At 35.1% G+C, this 20,573-nt stretch overlaps 2 protein-coding genes across 2 annotated transcripts; both read right to left on the reverse strand.

Annotated features, from left to right (window-relative positions):
* Positions 1 to 403: 403 nt before the first annotated feature.
* Positions 404 to 19,300, reverse strand: LOC133324073 (paired box protein Pax-6-like). The gene is made up of 2 exons (XM_061532959.1): positions 19,179 to 19,300; positions 404 to 1,170 (listed from the first exon to the last, which is right to left on the reverse strand). Exons 1-2 carry the CDS (start codon positions 19,270 to 19,272, stop codon positions 410 to 412), a joined length of 855 nt encoding a protein of 284 aa, XP_061388943.1. The 5' UTR covers positions 19,273 to 19,300; the 3' UTR covers positions 404 to 409.
* LOC133324074 (uncharacterized) lies at positions 19,280 to 19,950 on the reverse strand. The gene is made up of 2 exons (XM_061532960.1): positions 19,353 to 19,950; positions 19,280 to 19,311 (listed from the first exon to the last, which is right to left on the reverse strand). Exons 1-2 carry the CDS (start codon positions 19,948 to 19,950, stop codon positions 19,280 to 19,282), a joined length of 630 nt encoding a protein of 209 aa, XP_061388944.1.
* Positions 19,951 to 20,573: the final 623 nt, after the last annotated feature.

Here is a 20,573-nt window from a genome sequence, read left to right on the forward strand (position 1 = left end):
GCAAAGAAAAAAAGTAAAAGTAAGAAAACAAAACTTCATCAAAGTGTTTGACAAATTATCTAAGTAATCCTTTACTAAGGTAAAAAACTGGTCGTTACATTAAATTCAAGTTAAGGAAATGAGATGTCCTTGCACAAAGCAGTCCTTGATTTAGAGGATATTTTAACATAGTTTTGATATACCCACTTATTTCCTGAGATGATGTAAATGAGAATGATTTTTTCTTATTTCACTAAAAATAATAATTTTTATTAACGAAAAAATAAATAAATTAAAATCGATTATAATTATTACAAAAGAATTTCACTAATTTGCACTTAAATTACGATTGTATTGTTTATTGCTTTCTTTATTATTTTTCTTTGACTCCTTATTAACATTGCCCCAACATTCCTTGCGAATCTTCTCTTTAAAGTCCCGAAAATCCTTGAGCCGTTTTATAACGCAACGATGAATAATTTGGCTGATAATTCGGCCCACAATAGTTGGAGGTGGGAAAGAATCCACAAGGACCGGTTAAACCATCGGCCGCACTATTTGCACTTCCCGCTGCAAAGGTGTTATACGAAGTGTTCACATAGTTCTTGGTCGTTGCATACATTCCCAAGGCAGATGGAAAACTCAATGAATATGCCGCCGCTGCTGCAGCTGCATGATGATGATGGTGATGTGTATGATGGGGATGTGCCAAATTCATTTGCTGTTGCAGCAACACAGCAGCCCCCTTTTCTGGGGAATATTTGTGGGCCGTTGTTATCGGTGGCACCGGCTGTGGTGTGGTTGTCATCAAAGGTCTTCCTGTGGTCGAACTACGTTCATTGCGACGAAATTTGGCACGACGATTTTGGAACCATACCTGTACACGAGCCTCACTTAAGCCCACCTTAGTGGCCAATTCTTCACGCACAAATGCATCCGGATAGTGTGTACGTTCGAATACCTTTTCTAGGGCTGTTAATTGTCCGGACGAGAATGTAGTTCGATTACGTCGTGGCTTGCGGCCAGAATGTGGTGACGTCGATATATCGTGATGCTGATGGTGTTGTTGTTGCTGCTGATGTTGTTGGTGAAGATGTTGATGATGGTGTGTGTGATGATGATGATGCTGATCGGCAATAATGTCATTTGTGAGCGATGATGTTGTACCAAAGTCATTATGAAAGGTGTCATCTGCAAGAAGAAAATAAGGATTGGATTTTGATTAGTTTTTTTCAATAAATTTTTATTAAAAATGCCAGAAATTGTATTAACTTTTAAATCACAATTTAAATTGAGTAATAAATTTGTGTTTTAAATTAAATTAAAAACAACTTAAAACGATGTTAGGTTTGGCCCGGGCAATATTTTGTTACCCTCTACCATGAGAATGACATTCAAAATATGTAAAAGTAATGGGGGCTTCTTGGAGAAAACTCATGTTATGATAGGAACTTGAATATACTAAAAAATTCCTATAATATCGACATTGGCCAATATTAATAATTTTTAGAACTGAAATGTGTGGGTACTGTTATATTGGGGCTACTCTCAATTCAATATTAATCATTTCTCGTACGGAGATGTACTAAACAATGAGAACAGCCAATTCGCTTGAAAAACGTGTCCACAATCTCCGAAATACCAAATATTGTGGGGTACCTTTGAGTGCCGACTACCCTGAAACTTATGTCAATATTAATAATTCTTCGCACGGTAAAGAAGAATCCAAAATAGAGCTAATTCGCTGGAAATACCGAATATTGGTGGCTACCATTATAAAGGGGTGCCCTTAAACTTGGGTCAATACAATTTTTTTTTTGGTACGGAGATGTGCTATACAATCAGAACCCACAATAGCAAAATACGCCAATTCCCTTGAGAAACATGTCCACAATACCGAATATTGGAGGTACAGTTATATGGGGTCAATATTGCGATCTCAATATCGGATTTGATCCAAACTCCATTTAATTGTAAGGTGGGAATCTCTGGAACCTGGAGCTTCTTTTGGAAAAATCATATATCTATACTAATAAAAAAGTAAAGTGGATGACTGACTGACTTAACTATTCATCGCTCTTGGTCAAAGAAGTCAGATAAGGCTGGTTTTTTGGAAATTCGTACTAGAACGACATGAAAAGTACTAAATGTGTTACCATTTGTATTTGGCGAACCGGTGCAGCTAGAACTCTGAAATTTGGATTGAGGGCCATTGATTGAGTTTAGAATAGATGTAGCAAAGGGATTTTCGAACATTCAAACTATAAGTATCCGAAAAGTACTAAAATGTACTAATTTTTGTGCAACTTCGTAGCATGTGAATAGATAGACCTAAAAACTTAAAATTTGGAACGCGAATTAAGGTTGGGAAGTAGGGTCGATATAAGGAGGTGGTTTTGGAAATTTTTTACATATGTGTGCGAAAAGTACTACAATTGGTACAATTTGGATTTGGTTGGACCAATAGAGCTGGGATCCTAAAATGGAGTTATTATCATTGTTGCGGTGTAGGATTGGGGTATTGGTATATGGTACCAAATTTGGATTTGAGTGAACCGATAGAGCTGGAATCTTGACACTTGGAGTTATGATCACTGTTGGGGGTGGAATTGAGCTATTTAGAAAGTTTTGGAAATTCCTACTAATGTGAACTAAATTTTGTACAATTAAAATTATGGTTGAACCGATGTATGTAGTTTTGGAAATGTGTACTGAATGATACCAAATTTGGATTTGGGGGAATCTTAAAAATTTTGGAATTAAGAACTAATTAGTACTAAATTGGGTACAATTTAAATTTTGAATGAACCAATACAACTGGAATCCTGAAATTTGGAGTTAGGGCCACTGTTAGGGTGTAAGATTGGGGTATGTACCAAAGTTTGGAAATTTGTACTAATGTGCCAAATGGTACCAAATGTGGATTGGGGTGAACCGATAGAGCTGGAAACTGAAATTTGGAAATAAGGTTACTGTTGAAGTGTAAGATTTAGGCATGGATGTAGTTTTGGAAATTCATTTATAAATAACTGTTATTTAATTTGGATTTGGGTGAAGCTATATTTGTTTTTTTCTTTTTATTAATAAGTATTCCAAGAGTACAAAGGGTAAAAATTACACAAAATTTAGTATAGATGTAGATTTTTGTTGCGGTCAGAATTGACTTTTTATTATTTTCCTTAAAATTGTTTTAAGGGAACCCCACGCATTCTCGATTTTAATTTTTCAAGATTTTCAATGGGCTGGTAAATCAATACCAATGCTGGTTAAGGTTTGTAACTTTACACATATATATTTGAAGATTTAAAAAAGAAGAAAAATAATTTACAAAAAAAAATTGTTATTGTTTTGTTGTTGTTTTTTGTAATTAAAGAAAAGTCCTTATTTTTGATGGCGGGCATGATAACTCCTCACTGGATCATCGGAATCCGAAAATTCCAACTGTGTTAGAAAGAGTACATGTTTGGCGCTCGTATGTACTAGGATTATTGACTTCGCTCTAAAATTAACAAAATGGTGGACCTTTGAAAAAATATTTTTGGAAAATCGCCGATTTTTTACCAAAAACCAAGTTAAAAAATAAGGAAGATCTTCACCGATTGGCTTTATCCTAGTTCATACGAGAGCTATACACTCCCAGAGAAACGTTGCAAAATTTGGAACCGATTGGATTATTAGTTTTTGAGTTATCGTGCCCGCCATTCGCAAAAGAGAAAAACGCGTTTAAAGTTTGAGAAGCCCTTTAGCCGTCACTTGATGCTGACACAATGAATCGGATATATCTTCAAGAGTTCTTGAGATTTTCACTTGAAATTTTGTAGAGACATTCTTTAATCAGTGTAGATTCAAATTATATCAACAAAAATTTTGACCCCGAGAATGGGGGGTCCCCTTAACTAAGTTTAACTAACTTTTCACAAATTGCTCTATTAACACATATAAGGTGTCATATGAAAGGGCAAAATACTGTCTTTAAACTAACATATTTTAGGTTTTAATTTTTAAAGAGAGAGTGAAAATCATATTTGCCAAGATATTCAATAACGGTCCAAGTTTGGACATAGCCTCCATATTAATGTAATTTGGTGTACCAGGTTCTTGGAGGTTGAGCGATAATTTTTCAGAAATTTTTCTATATAAACCTAGGTGGTGACATTGCACCCATATAAAAGTCCGCCTCATTTTTGGCAGTTTGAGGGTCTTAACCGCATAAGTTATTGTTTATACCTTCAGTCTTATGAGTAATGACATGACCCAACATAACTGGCCAACTGGCTACTTAAAGCTATTGAATATCGCTTACCAATACTGATTGACCTTGGCCACAAATACAAATCATATGATTTTCTCATTTATTTCAAATCACCATGTCATTTTTCTTCACATATACATTTTCTTTTCACCATTGACGCCACTTTTAACATTTTTCATTTCTTTGAAAATTGTTTCTCTGAACTATAAAAACAAATTTTTCTCAAAACTATAAAAATTGTGATATTTTTGTTAAAATATCAATTAAAACACCTTAATTCGTTTCAAAATGAAGCAATGTCCCCCTGTTCTTGGCACTTTGATTTTAATGTGACACATTCTTTATGGATACAACTCATAAAATCGTTATAACAGGCCTTACTATGTTGGGGGAATAAATAAGCAGGGCAGATACAGTCGAACGGACGGACAGACAGACAGACCGAGCAACAAATGATTTATAATTAGGTGTAAATTTATGGCTCTTTAAAATATAATTATTCATAGTTTAGAGAAGTGGTGGTGGTGTTGTTGGTGGCGGTAATGGCTGTGGCGGCGTGGCATGAGTATCTGTTTATGTTTGCCGCATCAACAGCTTGACAGCAGCGCCGTACAACAACACAAATAATACATGCAATAAAATAGCTGCTTATGAGATATGTACACACATATGTCATAACGTTGAGCGGAGGAAGGTATCTCATAGTCAATGTTCAGGACGAACACAACATGCTCATAACATGACCCACAACAGACATATTAGCTAAGGGGATATACAAACAAACAGGCACACAAACGCACAAACAACAAAGACCGCAGTCATTGCGGTCCCGATTTGCCTGATGATAAATTGTAACATCTTTATGCACCATATGTGGGCAATTTTAAATGAGAGCAGAGCCACTCACTTGTCTGTCGTTTTGCACAGTTGTCATACACGTATGTAAGTATGTATGTTTGTGTGTATGAATGCGAATAGAATAGTGAATGTGAAGGCGGTAGTGGCGGCTCTTTTTGTTTGAAAAAATCTTGAGTTGTTTTCCGTTTTTTTTGGAAAACAAACTGATTTTTGACAAGAAATACTGTGAGTGACAAGTACTTTGATATAAAAATAGTGGGAAGTATTTTTTTTTAATATTCTATAATAGTGATAATGAAGGTAAGACACTGTATAGATTTTAACAAATATCATTATATCTTAAAAATATATTGATCTATATTATACAGGGTTGGCACCCAACAATAATTGAGTTTCTTTCAAATCGTTTGCATGATATTATAAATTTGTTTTAAATTTTTATCAAAATATCAACAATTTTTGTGGGGTAGCTACCAGAAGATAGATAAAATAGATATTACGATGTGCAAATATCGTTTGGTCTGACTGGCTGATTACATTAGAACGAACATTTCTAAATAGTCTCAATATTGTCTGAACCTGATATAAAACATACGATTTTGTGTAAATCGCGAAGTCAAAAAAAGTATGGAAAGTATGAAATATATGGTTCAAGACTTCAAAGATAAAATGTATGCGACTATCGAGGACACATGACATAATGTGGAACTGTGAGTTTTAGATAGTAAAAACACAGTTAGAAGAGATTATATAGACGGACGGAGCCGACCATATGATATTCTACACGACTACCACTGAGCGCCCAGTTTCTGTGGATCTAATATCTTGACCGATTGGATATCATTAACTGCTCGGCGGCATTATTTCCGAATCTTAGTGATGTGCAGGTCATAATTGTGGCCTCTAGAAAGTTTTTGATCCATTTCATCACCTAAATATTAACCGATCATTACCAAAAAAAAGGTTTTCTTTGACCAGAATACGTCCTACATAAAAATTTCGTGAATATTGGTCCATAACTGTGTCCTGTTTCGTGTTTACAGATTATAATAGACATACTGACGGACGGACGGACACACATGTCGAGAAATGATCGGTATACTAAAAGGTGGGTCTTGGGGCTACTCAAAGCTATAATACCCTTACAACATAGTTGTGTAAGGTTTAAAAACTTAATCGCTGTATATTTTTTAAAATCTTGATTGTTATACATAGCCCCCATATAGAGGTATAACCCATTTTAGGCAATCAATTTCCTAGCTTCATTATCAAAGTCATATGGCTATAGGTATAGGTGTTATTTCCAATTGAAGTTGCTGTAACTTGGCATTCCGTGTTAATGGTGGGACATTTCTTTCTTTGCAGAACATTATTATAGGTCACACCTTATTTCTGGTATGTTGAAGATTCAAGTGGAATTTTTCAATGTAAGGGTCTGTAAAGTGGTATTTCAAAAAAACTTGCTAAGGAAGTTTTTACAAAAAACAGAAAATTATATGTGGTCTACGGTTTGGTAAAGCCCCATATAACGATCCCCCAATTTAATTTGGGATTTTAGACACGTTTCTCAACCGAATTGGCTGTAATTATTTTATATATTTTCTATGGGTGGTAAATCTTTCTTACTACAAGTACCCATGATCAGGTATAGTCTCCATATAACGGTAAATTCTTGGTATTTTGAGGACTTGAATGTCCACCTGATTTTGGAGGGTATACAAATTCTGCCCGACCTTAATGACTTTTCTGGTTTCTTTCTTTGTTTTGATAACTCCTGCTAGTTTGCAAGTCGATGTATGTCCGTTATAAGTCGTCCAAATATATAGCACACACATTTCCAACGTCCCAGAGTAAAGATAATTGATTTACAATCAATTAAATTGTCATAAAATTATTGCCGGCAGCACGCAATGGTCAATGTAAAACATAGAGATAACATAAATGTTACATCCTTTTACAGAATTCCAAATATAAACGAAATCTTGTTTAACACATGTAACAAATGGGATTTACAAACCCTTATCTGTCTGTCCCTACAAACGGCAGCGCCATCATTAACAACATGGTCGTAAAAATTGCCTTCAAGACAACGAGATGTCAGCAAAGATAACACAAAAATTCTTCAGATGTGTCACATCAAACGTAACAACAACAAATATATCTCCTGGCCGAAGGGATAACATAAGCTGCTGTGTGTATAACATAAATAAATCATTGTTTTATGAGCTTTTAATACAACAACAACATCAGCACGGGCAGCAACAACAAAACGGCTATCTGATTTTATGACAAATTTTGTGAAGTTGACAACAATTTCCATCCTTTAGTTTTATGTCGCGTACATTTTATGACTTTATTACGATTAAATTGATTCCCAATGGCCGGAATGGAGATTTAAAAAGGTCATAAAATCACTTAAAGGCATTTAGCTGGATATGTCGTTATTTGAATGCCTTAAATGTCATGTGTGTGAGGTTGTGTGTGCCCTTCATAACATTTTGCGGGAGGAATTTTAAAAGCATTATCCTTAAATAGCTGGCCTTTTGGCTGCAAGCAAATGTGAAAATAGTAATTGAAAATTTTGTGAAATGGGTGGGATGGCTATTTTTTTCATTACCGTAGATATTGAAATCGAGATGTGTTGGTTTTTATTGGGTCACACACAATATCTATGTATACATTTAAATTTTACAACATGGATTCAAGAATTGTGTACAGATTGTGGATATATATAATTTGTCAACAGCTTTGGTTGACCAAAAATTAACGTTGAAACTTTCATCTTAACAAATATTACTATGACCTCATTTTCTGATAAATAATCATTAAAATAGTGTTTGGTCTGGCAAAAGTAAGCAAGTAAAAAGTGTCAGTCAGAAGAGCCAACCTATAACATATGTAGTGTAATTACTCTCTAATATCGAAGTGCAGAAATATTTTATTAAATTTATAATTTTGCAAAATTGGAACATTTTTTTGGGAAGAATCTACTTAATTGACAATTGCCCTTAATTTATGGTTTATATAAATAGTATGGTTGACCAAGCTTAGACACTTAAGATACATCATTCGCTCTGACCATCTATAGCGGTTTGCCCTATAGACCACATCTTCGGATTTAATTTACGTTTGGTAAAATTATTACGATGTGCAATAAATAGATCAAATCGGATACTAAGTGCCCTTCATATGAATTTTTAAAGTTTTTAAAATTTGACTCTTTTTTGGGGAAGTACTAGGGGAAGAAGCGATGTGTCCGATCTTCGGACTTAATACAGGTTTGTTAAAAATTTTATGATGTGCAAAGATTGGATCAAATCTCATGTTCATTCGCTTGATATAAAATGTTTACACTTAATGGGGAAGGTTACATTTTTCGATGTTCAATGTTTGTATTAAATTGTCCATCCCATTCCTCTGAGAATGGTTTTACAAATGTTCAAAATTTAAATCGATTCAGGGGTAAAACGACAGATCACATCTTCTTCATCTCCATTTGGAAAAAAATGTGTGGTTGTGCAAAGTTATGATCAACCCGGATACTTTTTTCGAAAGATATAATCAACATATCTTTTTAGAGAAATGGTGACCTTTTCGGGGGAGTGTTACCAAAAGATGTGGACTGATATTCCCTATATTAAAACTTGATTTAATTTTGGAATAAATATTATTGGTAAAAATGTGGACCGAAACGAACGGAAATTTGTAAATTGACGTCAAATTGTCTGAAAAAAATGCTCCAAAGATATCTCAAAATCTTGGCGGCCAGTCGACCGGTCCAAAACGTGAAATTTTCTGCTCTGTGGCCGTAACGCCGTGACAAGTTGGTTCCAGGCTCAATTTTTAAAATACCGTTTGTTATTTCTCGACTAATTGAGTCAATCTAGACATGTGCGTCCGTGCGTCTGTTCATTAAAATTTGTAAAAACCGTATGTGCCGCAGTTATATAGCAATTGTAACGGAATTTGGCATGTTTGTCTGTTTCTGGCCAAAGAAGGTTGCTAAGAATTGATTAATATTTAGGGGATGAAATGGATCAATAACTACTTGTTTGTCTGTTCTGGTCGATCTAGATATCTAGCTGTAATTATGACCCGAACATCACGATATTTTACAGGGAGAAGGGGATCCTTACATGATAATCGTTCAATATTTAGCGGCCAAATGAACCCAGACTTTTCTGTGAATATAATGTCCAATTTGATGCAAACTTTGCACAACCTATTTTTTTCCTAGTCTAAATCAAGTTCGAAGAAGTCGACGCTCTCTTTCTGGTACCTCCCACACTAAAGGTCAATATTTTATAAACCTTCCATCATAAATTGGATATATTCTTGATCTTGATCGACTTACGCATGTCTGTCTATGTGTCTGCTTACATCACGATAGAGGTCGCAATATTTAAAATGACTTTTGATATTTCAAATGGCATATATCGGTCCACGTTTTGTTTTAGCCCCCATATAACGATACCCTCCAATAGTCGGTATTTTGGAGATTTTGGACACGTTTTCCGACCAAGTTGGCTGTAATTCGGCATTTTGGGTTCTCATGGTATAACACATGTCAGTACCAAAAATTATTATATTAACGTTTCAGCATAGCCCCCATATAACGGCATTCCCCAATACTCCGTATATTGGAAATTTTAGAACGAATTTCGAACCGAATTGGAACACTAGTGCGCTAATTTCGCGTTGATCGCTAAGGCCGCTTAAGGCCAAATACGACGCCTAAAGTTTCGGTGGACCGAAAACTTTTTTTGTATATTTTTCTAGTCGCACAATTATAAGACGTATCACAAATTTTCCACGGTGAAGGTGATCTGGCCAACTAATTGGAATGGATGTTTTGAAAATGATCGGACAATATTTAGCAGATAAAATGAACATAGCGTAAATGTTCTCTCCATAATGCAAAGTTACCGGTGTAAGAAAGTGGAGCATACACTTGTAAGATATCCGATATCGGAGTAATACTAAAATATGTTTAGGGGTCTACATATTTGATCATATATACATATACAAGTACCGAGATCCAGAGATCACATTTTTTTGACCACAATTAGAGTAGTGGTTTTATGACGTATAACACATATAAAGATTGCAAGGACGCTGATAACGATTTCGCAAGAAAAAAAAAGAAATTCAATAGGGTGGATCGAAAATGGGGGTCAAATTGTTTCGAACAAGTTTTGTAGAGATATGTTCACTGATTACAAATGTAAATTCTGATTTTAAAAATCAAAAAAATTTATCCAACATGGTGGACCAAACATAAGAACAGATTAAATATTTAATTTCTTAGCAGTTTATAATATCAAAATATCATGAAATCGTTAATTTATGTTTTATGGAACTATGACATACCCTTATTATTTTTTCAATATACCGATTTATTTGAATAACGTGCGTATAATCTTAAAAATGCCGAACAGTGGGGAATCCGTTTACTGGGCCCTACACCGAAACTTAAGGGGACCTCCCCCCCATTCTCGGGGTCAAAATTTTTGTTGATATAATTCGAATCTACACTGATTAAAGAATGTCTTTACAAAATTTCAAGTGAAAATCTCAAGAACTCTTGAAGGTATAGCCGATTTATTGTGTCAGCATCAAGTGACGGCTGAAGGGCTTCTCAAACTTTAAACGCGTTTTTCTCGAAACATTTTTTTGTGAATGGCGGGCACGATAACTCAAAAACTAATAGTCCAATCGGTTCCAAATTTTGCAACGTTTCTCTGGGAGTGTATAGCTCTCGTAACTTGGTTTTTGGTAAAAAATCGGCGATTTTCCAAAAATATTTTTTCAAAGGTCCACCATTTTGTTAATTTTAGAGCGAAGTCAATAATCCTAGATCATAAGAGAGCCAGACATGTACTCTTTCTAACACCGTTGGAATTTTCGGATTCCCATGTTCAGTGAGGAGTTATCATGCCCGCCATCAAAAATATGGACTTTTCTTTAATTACAAAAAACAATAACAACAAAACAATAACAAAAAATTTTTGTAAATTATTTTTCTTCTCTTTTAAATCTTCAAATATATATGTGCAAAGTTACAAACCTTAACAAGCATTGGTATTGATTTACCAGCCCATTGAAATTCTTGAAAAATTAAAATCGAGAATGGGTGGGGTTCCCTTAAGTCAAAAAAATCCGAATAATATCGAAATTTGAGGTACCGTAACATGGGGACCAAAATTGATGATTTTTGGTAGGAAGATTACTGCCCAATAATAACCCAAAATACAAAATTGCAGCCAATTTGTTTGAAGGTTAGACTAATATCTTCCAATTTTATGATCAGCATGTTAGTAAAGGTCAATTTTATTACTTATTTTTTAATACATTTTTACATGAAATTTTCATTTTATGTTTATTAAATCTCGCAGACGGTCGCGAATTTCTTGACGCAGAACATATCAAGGAGTCGATGGGTAATATAGCCATTAAAGCATCCTCTGGTACTAGGTTCTTGAACTCAATTGTTTGGGAAAAATCATATTTATGAGTTTGGATGATTATCTTCAAATTACTAATAATTTTCACTTTCATTATAATCGCTATCCTTATTTTAATGGACCGCAATTTCATGTTAGTATTTTGACACATGTCAATGTTATAGAACATTTTTCAAATATAAATTATATTCACAAAAATATGAAAATTTGGCTTTGACCACATGTCATTTGTAAGCCGTGAACCACAATAATATAAAATGTTACTGGTGTAAAGCTCAAAGTCCCAAAATTTTGCCAATAAGAATGGGTTCCTGGCTCATATTGGAACACATTTTGTATATACCGGAAATGGTGTTGGATATCATCTAGTCGGCCCTCCGAAGTTTTTTCTTTACTTGTTTAATATTTTAGTATTTTTTAATAAATTGCTCAAAAGATTATTAGGTGTTTTCTGTGTGTTATAAAAAACACAGTATATAAAAAAATAATATTAACGTTTGACCTTGGCATTATCACATTATTGTTTACGAAAAAATATATCCGTGTGACGGTATCGCATTTAAACGTCTCCCGTAAAAATACCCAACAAATGTTATAATGACACATAAAAAACACAAACAATAAAACTCATCACATTTTCCAAATTTATCTGGAATAAAAAAAAAAAACAAAAAATAAAACTAAAAAATAAAAAAAACAAACATTCGTGCGATTTACACGTATGTCACCATGAAATAAATCTGTCACTTTACAATTGATGGCAATTTGTCAACAATCATCAATCGCTACAGAACCCCAAACTCAGCAGCCACCCAACAAATCAAATGACAAATCTCACAGATATTGAATGAAAAAAGACCAAACTAGTACCCCAACTCCATGCAGGAAAAAAGCACAGCAACAACACACCAATTTATTGTCTCCCTTGAGAGAGATTCGTTAAAAAATAAACTCTTTTTTATGGAGTTCCTTCTGTGTGTACACACACATACATTCTCGTTATATAAAAAACCAACTGACAAAATCAATCTCAACAAAAAAGTCAAAATAAAACTCTTTGATTATCAGGATGATGTTGCATGCATGTGCAGTCGCCTTTTTGTTGCTGTTGTTGTTGTAACCAAATAAAAAACGAATGAACTATTGCGAACATCTGGGGAGAGGGGAAAGGGTATGCCTGGTATTGAAATTGAAATGGAAATTTTACAACAAAATATCACAATCCACTCCATGTAATAGAAAGTATCATGAGGAAATCTGAATCTCCCTTCTACTCTGAGTTGTGGATGGAACAGTTGCTGGCTGTATTGGTTCGATGTTACTGTTGTTGTTGAATGAATGTGCATGGATAGATGGATGGATGGCTATATGCAACACATCCGTCCATTGACGAGAATGCATAAGCACACAGACACACTCACACCCATGCACACATTTATTCTTTGGGGGGAAAACCGAACTGTTGAGTAGCCCTAGTTGTTCGCGTCCATCCCCAGACCGAGTACATTTCAAAAAAGTTTTATTTTGAAAAGGATACAGCTTGAGTTGCATGATTGCACATGCTACACTCAACTCAAGTAAATTAAGAGCGACATTGTAAACGCAACAAGATTTTACAGAAGTCTCGTGGGGCTGGCTGCATGCTTACAACGGCAACATCTACAGCAACGGATGGTCACCGATGCTGATGATGATGAGGAAGATGCCGAAAAATAAAAATGTTGAAGAAGAAGAAAACAATCCATTCATTTACTATGATGAGAGTTGATGTAACAGCCAGCAGTGGCTGTTTATTTCCATCTTATGATCTGTTGTAGTTTTTTGTGATTTGTTTTTTTTTCTTCGAGATTTTCTTGTGATTTTTTCCACTTTTCAGATGTCAAACAATTTTGTTGAATAAGGACAATATTATTGCAATGCTTTAGCTGTTTTTTTTCTTATACTTGTACAGTGTGTGGCTATGAAATTATGACACCTGGGTCTCTGTGAAGGAATTTTTGTTGTTGTTTTAATTGTCCAAACCGCAATTTCAAACTGAATTATAATATTGGACTCTTGGAGGGTTTAAGACGTTATTGCAAAGACGTTATTAAAAATACGTCCACGTTTAGAAAAAACAAGTAAAATCGTGGGTATGTTATGACGGGTCGGATTTTGTACACCCTCCAACATTTGAAAAATGTCGCCAAACTATATATGAAGACTATGTTATAGTATTATCGGGCGAAAAGAAGAGAGGTGAAACGTATTTGGTGCAGATACATTCCATTGTAGAGATGCAGATAGAAACATGGTGACAGATACACATAGCGTGTTGAGAATATGGAAGGATCATTTTGCAAAGCTTCTGGCGGTGAAGAAGATACCCTAGAATCAACAAGAAATGACAGTATAGAGTGTATACCACCTAGCCAAGATGAGGTCCGAATAACAATCAATCGGATGAAGAATAATAAAGCAACAGGTGCCGATGGGTTACCTGCCGAACTATTCAAGACCGGTGGTCCGATGCTGGTCAGGAGTATGCACCAGATGATTAGTACAATTTGGCTAGAGGAATTCATACCCAATGATTGCAACTGCAACATCACCCGTGCACAAAAAAGGAGACAAGACGACATCTATAACTATAGAGGAATTAATCTACTTCCCATCGCATATATGTGCTATCTAGCGTGGTGTGTGAACGATTGAAGCCAATGATCAATGACATTGTTGGACCATATCAAATGCCGCTTCAGATCTGTCAAATCCACCATAAACCAATTTTTCACCCTGTGCAATATCCTTGAAAAGACCCACGAATTACGCATCGACACTTTTCACGTATTCGTCGACTATAAAGTCGCCATCGACATCTCTATCCATTCAGAGATGTTTAAAGCCATGACTGCGTTCGACATTCCTGGAAAGTTAATACGGCTATGCAGGATAACTTTAACAAGGTCAGCAGTTAAAGTCGGAAAAGACCTCTTGGAGCCCTTCAATACCAAACGAGGCGTCCGACAAAGTGGCAGCCTTTGTCTGACCCCTGCTGGAAAAGGTCATACGAGAGATAAAGATGAACAGAAATGGACATATGTACACCAAAAAGCCTACGCTTATGACAACGATATAATGGGTCGAACATTGCGAGCCTTTAAACAAATTTAGAAGGATTCTTCCAAAGTGGGTCTGACCTAAATGGCTAGAAGTCCAAGCTTATGGTATCAACAAGCAAGTCTTCCAGTAGACTTGGACCAACTGTGGAACTTGAGAACTACAGCTTTGAGGTAGTCAAATATTTTATATACCTTGGTTTTGAAATTCGGAGAAGGATAGTGTTGGCAAACAGAGGCTAAACTCACACTCAAAAAGACGCTGATACTACTCGTGCTGGTATATGGATCAGAAGCATGGGTACATGCGCAAGCAGATGAGGCAGCTCCTGGAGTGCTGAGAAAAAAATTCTCCGAAGGATCTACGAGCTGATCACGCGAGGCTAAACTCACACTATAAAAGACGCTGATACTACTCGTGCTGGTATATGGATCAGAAGCATGGGTACATGCGCAAGCAGATGAGACAGATCCTGGAGTGTTGAGAAAAAAATTCTCCGAACGATCTGCGTCGATGGTGAATATCGGCGTAGAATGAACCACGAGCTGTTCCATACATATACTGTCGATGTCATATCAAAGCATTGTATTTCAAATTGGAAAAACTGCGCACAAGATCGACGCGCCTGGATTTTTTTAAGTTCGGCCTATGGAACAGTTATGTATGTTATTGTACATTTGTTGCGAGTAGGTTTTTATGTTCTGAGAAAATTAGATACCAAATTACAAATACAGATGATCATAGGTTAAGAACGTTAAAACACCAAAATTATGGCGGGAAAGTAAAAAAAAGTTGGACGGGGCTGACTATATGATACCCGTCCCCATTTGGGTGCAGTACCTTAATATGGGGTTTATGTCAAAACACGGGCCTATTTTAATATCTTCCTACATTTGTATATGTATGTCAGTCTCCAAAAATCAAAAATGGGCTGTACTGATAACGATATCTCTTGGTAGGAAGATTTGTTTTTTAGTTTACATTACAGTAACTTCATTGGGAAAATACGGCTAACACCTTCAAAATGCAGACAAATGAAATTAGATTCAATTAAAGTTGAGGCTAGCCGAACAACACTAATCATCTTGGGAGAACCTGCAATGAGACCCCCTTTCAGTTTCAAAATATTTCGGGTTTCTACACCAATTTAAGAATGTCCCTTTAAAATTTGAAATTGAAAGTGAAAGTCTTAATTAATTCTTTAAGATATAACCGATTTATTGCGTCGGCATCAAGCGTCGGAGACGACCAATTTTATTTTGTATGGCAATTTTACGGCACGAAAATTTTAATATGTATACAGTTTACTCTGTAGTATTTAAGAAATTATCTTGGGATTATCGTGAATATTTCCTAATTATCCCGCAGTTTAGTATTTCTGGTTCTCGGATTTTTTTTTTTTTTTTTTTTTTTGGAATATTAATGGAACCAGCGCCACATTTCAACTGAGCTGGTTGCAATTTCGCATATTGATTTACAGGAGTACAATTGACATTGGATACTTAGTTTGTTACACACACGTCAGATTATAGGTCTCCGCATCAATTATCAAATCTATGTGGCATTTCAGGTTCTCATTTTCGATATATAGAGATCAAACTCAATTTTAGGTATTTTCATAGAGTTCTTCGAAAATTTATAATAATATTTGATTCACTTGTTTAATATTTTTTTTTTATGTTTCAAAAACAATATAATAATTGAATCAATATAAAAATCCAACACTTAAAAATATACATTTTCATCCCCCTTTCATCTGTCAAGGCTTTCTTCATTCAAACAGCGGATGGATGGCTGTTTTATTTTCGTCGAATGGATGCATTTTCCAACAATTCTTGTGTGCGGCCGCCACTGTCAACACAAATTAACGTAATGTCATGTCAACAGTGTCACGATTGTCATGGAAACCACAAACGCTTGACGTATGTGTAACATTGTCTCCATTTTTTGGGGTTTCATTCTGTTTGATGTAAAGAAATTGATATGTTGACGATGAAAATGATGATGATCGTAAATTTATTTAATTTGAGTTGTTCGAAAAAAAGAAACTAAGATAGGATTTAATGTTAAGAGAATATAGGCATAAAAACCTACTCAACTATCCTCAAACTTTCATTTTTTAATGATTTAAATGTTATAAAATAAATGTTCGAACATATATGGCTATATGGCTGATAAATACATAGGGAGAAATCTTGATATAAAAACAGATGATGTAGATCTCACATATAGTCTCGTCCGATATTCACGAAATTTTGTATATGGTACTAAATTAAGAAAGGTGTATGCCGACATTGATTTAAATCGGTCCTGATATAATTTCGTCCGATTTCATGTAAAATATGTTTGATAAAATTAATATGTGTAATAGAACATGTCAATCATTATTTAAATCGACATATAATAATTTATTATGTATCTCGATAAGATTCTTAGAATAACTCGTATTCATATCCAAAGCGGTGCACAACTGTCCGTCTTTGGTGCTCTCCTTACACTACGTTTTCTAAGACTGCGTTTTTAATTTTGGATATACACTGTACAGTCGGAATAACTATTGTTTGAAAAGTCAGACAAAAAATCGATTTTATCTCCCAAAGATATTAAGCAGAATAGTCAAGCAGAACCCTCAAGTGTACTCCAAAAATGTGTCCCCATCGACATATTGGTTTATATGTTCCAGGCAATTTAGGATCGATTTTAAAACGTCCGTCCATCCCACCAAAAACTTTATTTTTGTCTGTTTTTTAGTATGACACATCGCCATATTTTATATAGAGGATGGGGTATAGCCCAGGAATAAGCATGACTCTTTTCAGGAGAATCGGTTAATATTTGACAAACATTATATTCCATGGAGTATATATTTATTCATGAAGGTCATAGAAGGTTGATAGTATATGTAAGAGGCGTGGTTGACCTTTAAGTTGATACCAATTATGTTGTTGTATGTAACCGGATGTGGGAGTTATATTAAACTATTTACAGGAGTCTACAAATTCTGATATTATTTAGAATTTCGATACCACACAAGAGGGAGGAAATGTTGCACTGATGGTTAGGAAATTTTTTATTTAAGTTCCGGTTATCGGATGATATTTTATTTAAGGATGAAATGTACAGAATACTTAATTTTATGTTAGTTTTTCAAATCGCACATCACAACACACGGGGAAGGGAATCTGGCAATAATTAGAAAGACTGTTTTGATATGATCGGTCGATATTCATGTTGTCAAACCACTATGTAAAATGTATATTATGGTGTCAATGTTCACCCCCAGGAAATCAATGTTCAGTAAAGATGTTGAGCTGTTGACTTATCCAGGCTCGGAATATACATCCGCAGAAACCACGAAATCTGTGGTAGTTGTCTATATATACTGCTCTGCTCACTGGTTTTAAAATATAATGCGAACGAAGTATCCGATTTGAAATAAACTTTGCAAAATCGTATATTTTATTCAATCCTGATGATGTATGATGATGGGGCATAATGGTCCACTTTTTTGAGTACCTTTTTGTAAATTTCAAATATAGCGAAAGATATATCGACTTTCACCCCAATATGCTTATCATAATAAATTTTTGTCCAAACTTTGCTGGTTGTAATAAGTTTACCATACTTGGATCAAGTCAAAATATCAAGATTCGAAAATTCGACACTCCATTAAAATCTAGTGGGGTATCGAAGGCTCCCTAGCCCCAGCTTTCACCAATTTTCTATAGAAATTTTGAAGGTCCCTTAGTTCTGGAATTTTTATTGAAAAGCTCTAGCTTTCTCTAGACATCTTCTTAAATTTTTATAGACCATTTGAAGATTCCCTTGGTCTCCCTAGAAACCTTCTGCAATTTTCATAGAAAACTTGAACGCTCCCTAGCCTTCTAGAATTTTTTATAGAAAAAGAAGGCTCCCTAACCTTCCACAATTTTCTATAAAAAAATTGAAGATTCCCTAGCCTTCTAGAATTTTTTTTTATAGAAAATTTGAAGGCTCCAATTTTCTAACAATTTTATAGAAAATGTTATGGCCTTTTTTTCCACAATTTTCTATAAAAAAAATTGAAGATTCTCTAGCCTTCATGAATTCTCTATAGAAAATTTGAAGACTCCCTAGCCTTCTACAATTTTCTATGGAAAATTTGAAGACTCCCTAGCCTTCGGCAATTTTGTATAAACAATTTGAAGGCCCCCTAGCCTTCGTGAATTTTCTATACAATATATAATAAATAGCCTTAGCAATGTACATTTGCAATGCAATAAAACCTCACACCATATACACATCCATTTGCACTTGCATAACCCAATTTTCTAAATGGAATTATTAAAGTGAATTTCTATTCTCATCTTAATTTCAGGTCACAATAATTACAATTTTAGCTTTCAATGTCGGAATTTGTCATTACAATTTCGTAGTGCAGCATTTTCGCCGGCGATGCATTACAAATTCTAAAACCAAAATAGTGTAATTGTATTTCGCAAATCCGCACGCATTAGATGTTAGTAAAAATGCATAACAAAACCTACCTAAATTATCCCCAGGTGGCGGTGAAATGAGGGACAATTGTTGGTGTTGCTGCTGGTGCTGTTGCAATTCAAGGTGGAGTTGTTGATGATGCATTTGCAGTTTATTTGTAATGAGATTGTGATGGTGACAGTCCTGAGCGGCGGCCATATCCAGTAAATTGTTCACGGAAAAACGTTTTACATTATCGGTGCCCTTATCGAAGAGGAATGGGGAACAGATCGCTGCTGCCGTCGGCGATGTTGTGGTCAATGTCAGCGAATTTGAAAGTTTGGCTGATAATGAGGCTGAAGGCGATGGCAATGGTTTGTTGATGCTGCTGCTATTGCTGCCACATAATTGTGGATGAAACATTGATGTTGTTGCCGTCGCCGCAGCCGATACTGGTGACGACAGGGAAGAAGAAGATGTTGTTGTGGTGGGTGTTGTGGAGTTAAGGCTGGCAGCAGCCGTCGCCATTGCCAAACCTGTTGAAATCTGCGATGTGTTAACATAATTGTTATTGTTGTGTAAATGTTGCAAGGATGTTGAAGTTGATAAGGAACAGGTGGCAGCCAATGGCGATGAGGTTGATGAAGTTTGATGTGATTGCTGTTGTTGTTGATGTTCTAGTTGTCGTTGTTGCAATCCTGTTGAAGAATAAAAATGTTGATTTCCACCAGCGCTGTTGTGCAACGTTGAGGCAGAAGAAGTTGTGGCCGCCGTTGCCGCACCATTATCACCAGGCATTGTGGCCATAATTGCGGACATTTGATGCTGTTGATAATTAAGCATTGTTGTTGTAGTTTTTCTTGCCACCAACTTAATTGCCTTATGCTATTAAAATAAATCAATCTTGTAGCAACGATCCGCTAATCAACAAATTAGTATTCGGTTACTTTCACAGGCACAAATAACTTAATTATGTATCAATTAATTAAGAAAATTGTCAACTGGCGATGTTGTACGTTGCTATCGGAAATGACACACACATACACCGTACACCTTTTTGGCGGCCGTCGTTGTTTTTTTTTATTTCGCCACAATTTTATTTTCACACTTTTGTTTTAATTTGCTAAGGTTAATCAGAGAGGGTTACTATATCTCGATTTTGTTGTTGTTTGTGGTCAGTAATTTAATTTACAGTCGATATTTGAAAATTGATTTCCTTTCGTTTCTTTTTTCATTAACAAAAAACACAAAGACCTTTAACCGTTCTTTTATCGATTCGATTCGCAACCGTGTCGTTTATTTCTGTGTATTTCTTCTTATTGGTGATTTCTCTAACTAATTCAATTAGCAATTAGCAAAATACACAATTAAGTTAATTAAGTTAATTGCTGTCGCAATACTAAACTATACTAAAGTCAACTGACTACTGAAATTATTTTCAAAAACAAAAGCCAAAAAAAAAACTG

The sequence above is a fragment of the Musca vetustissima genome, unplaced genomic scaffold, assembly GCF_032173495.1.
Source record: "Musca vetustissima isolate MV318-11 ecotype Yass unplaced genomic scaffold, APGP_CSIRO_Mvet_v1 utg5762, whole genome shotgun sequence".
NCBI lineage: Eukaryota > Metazoa > Arthropoda > Insecta > Diptera > Muscidae > Musca > Musca vetustissima.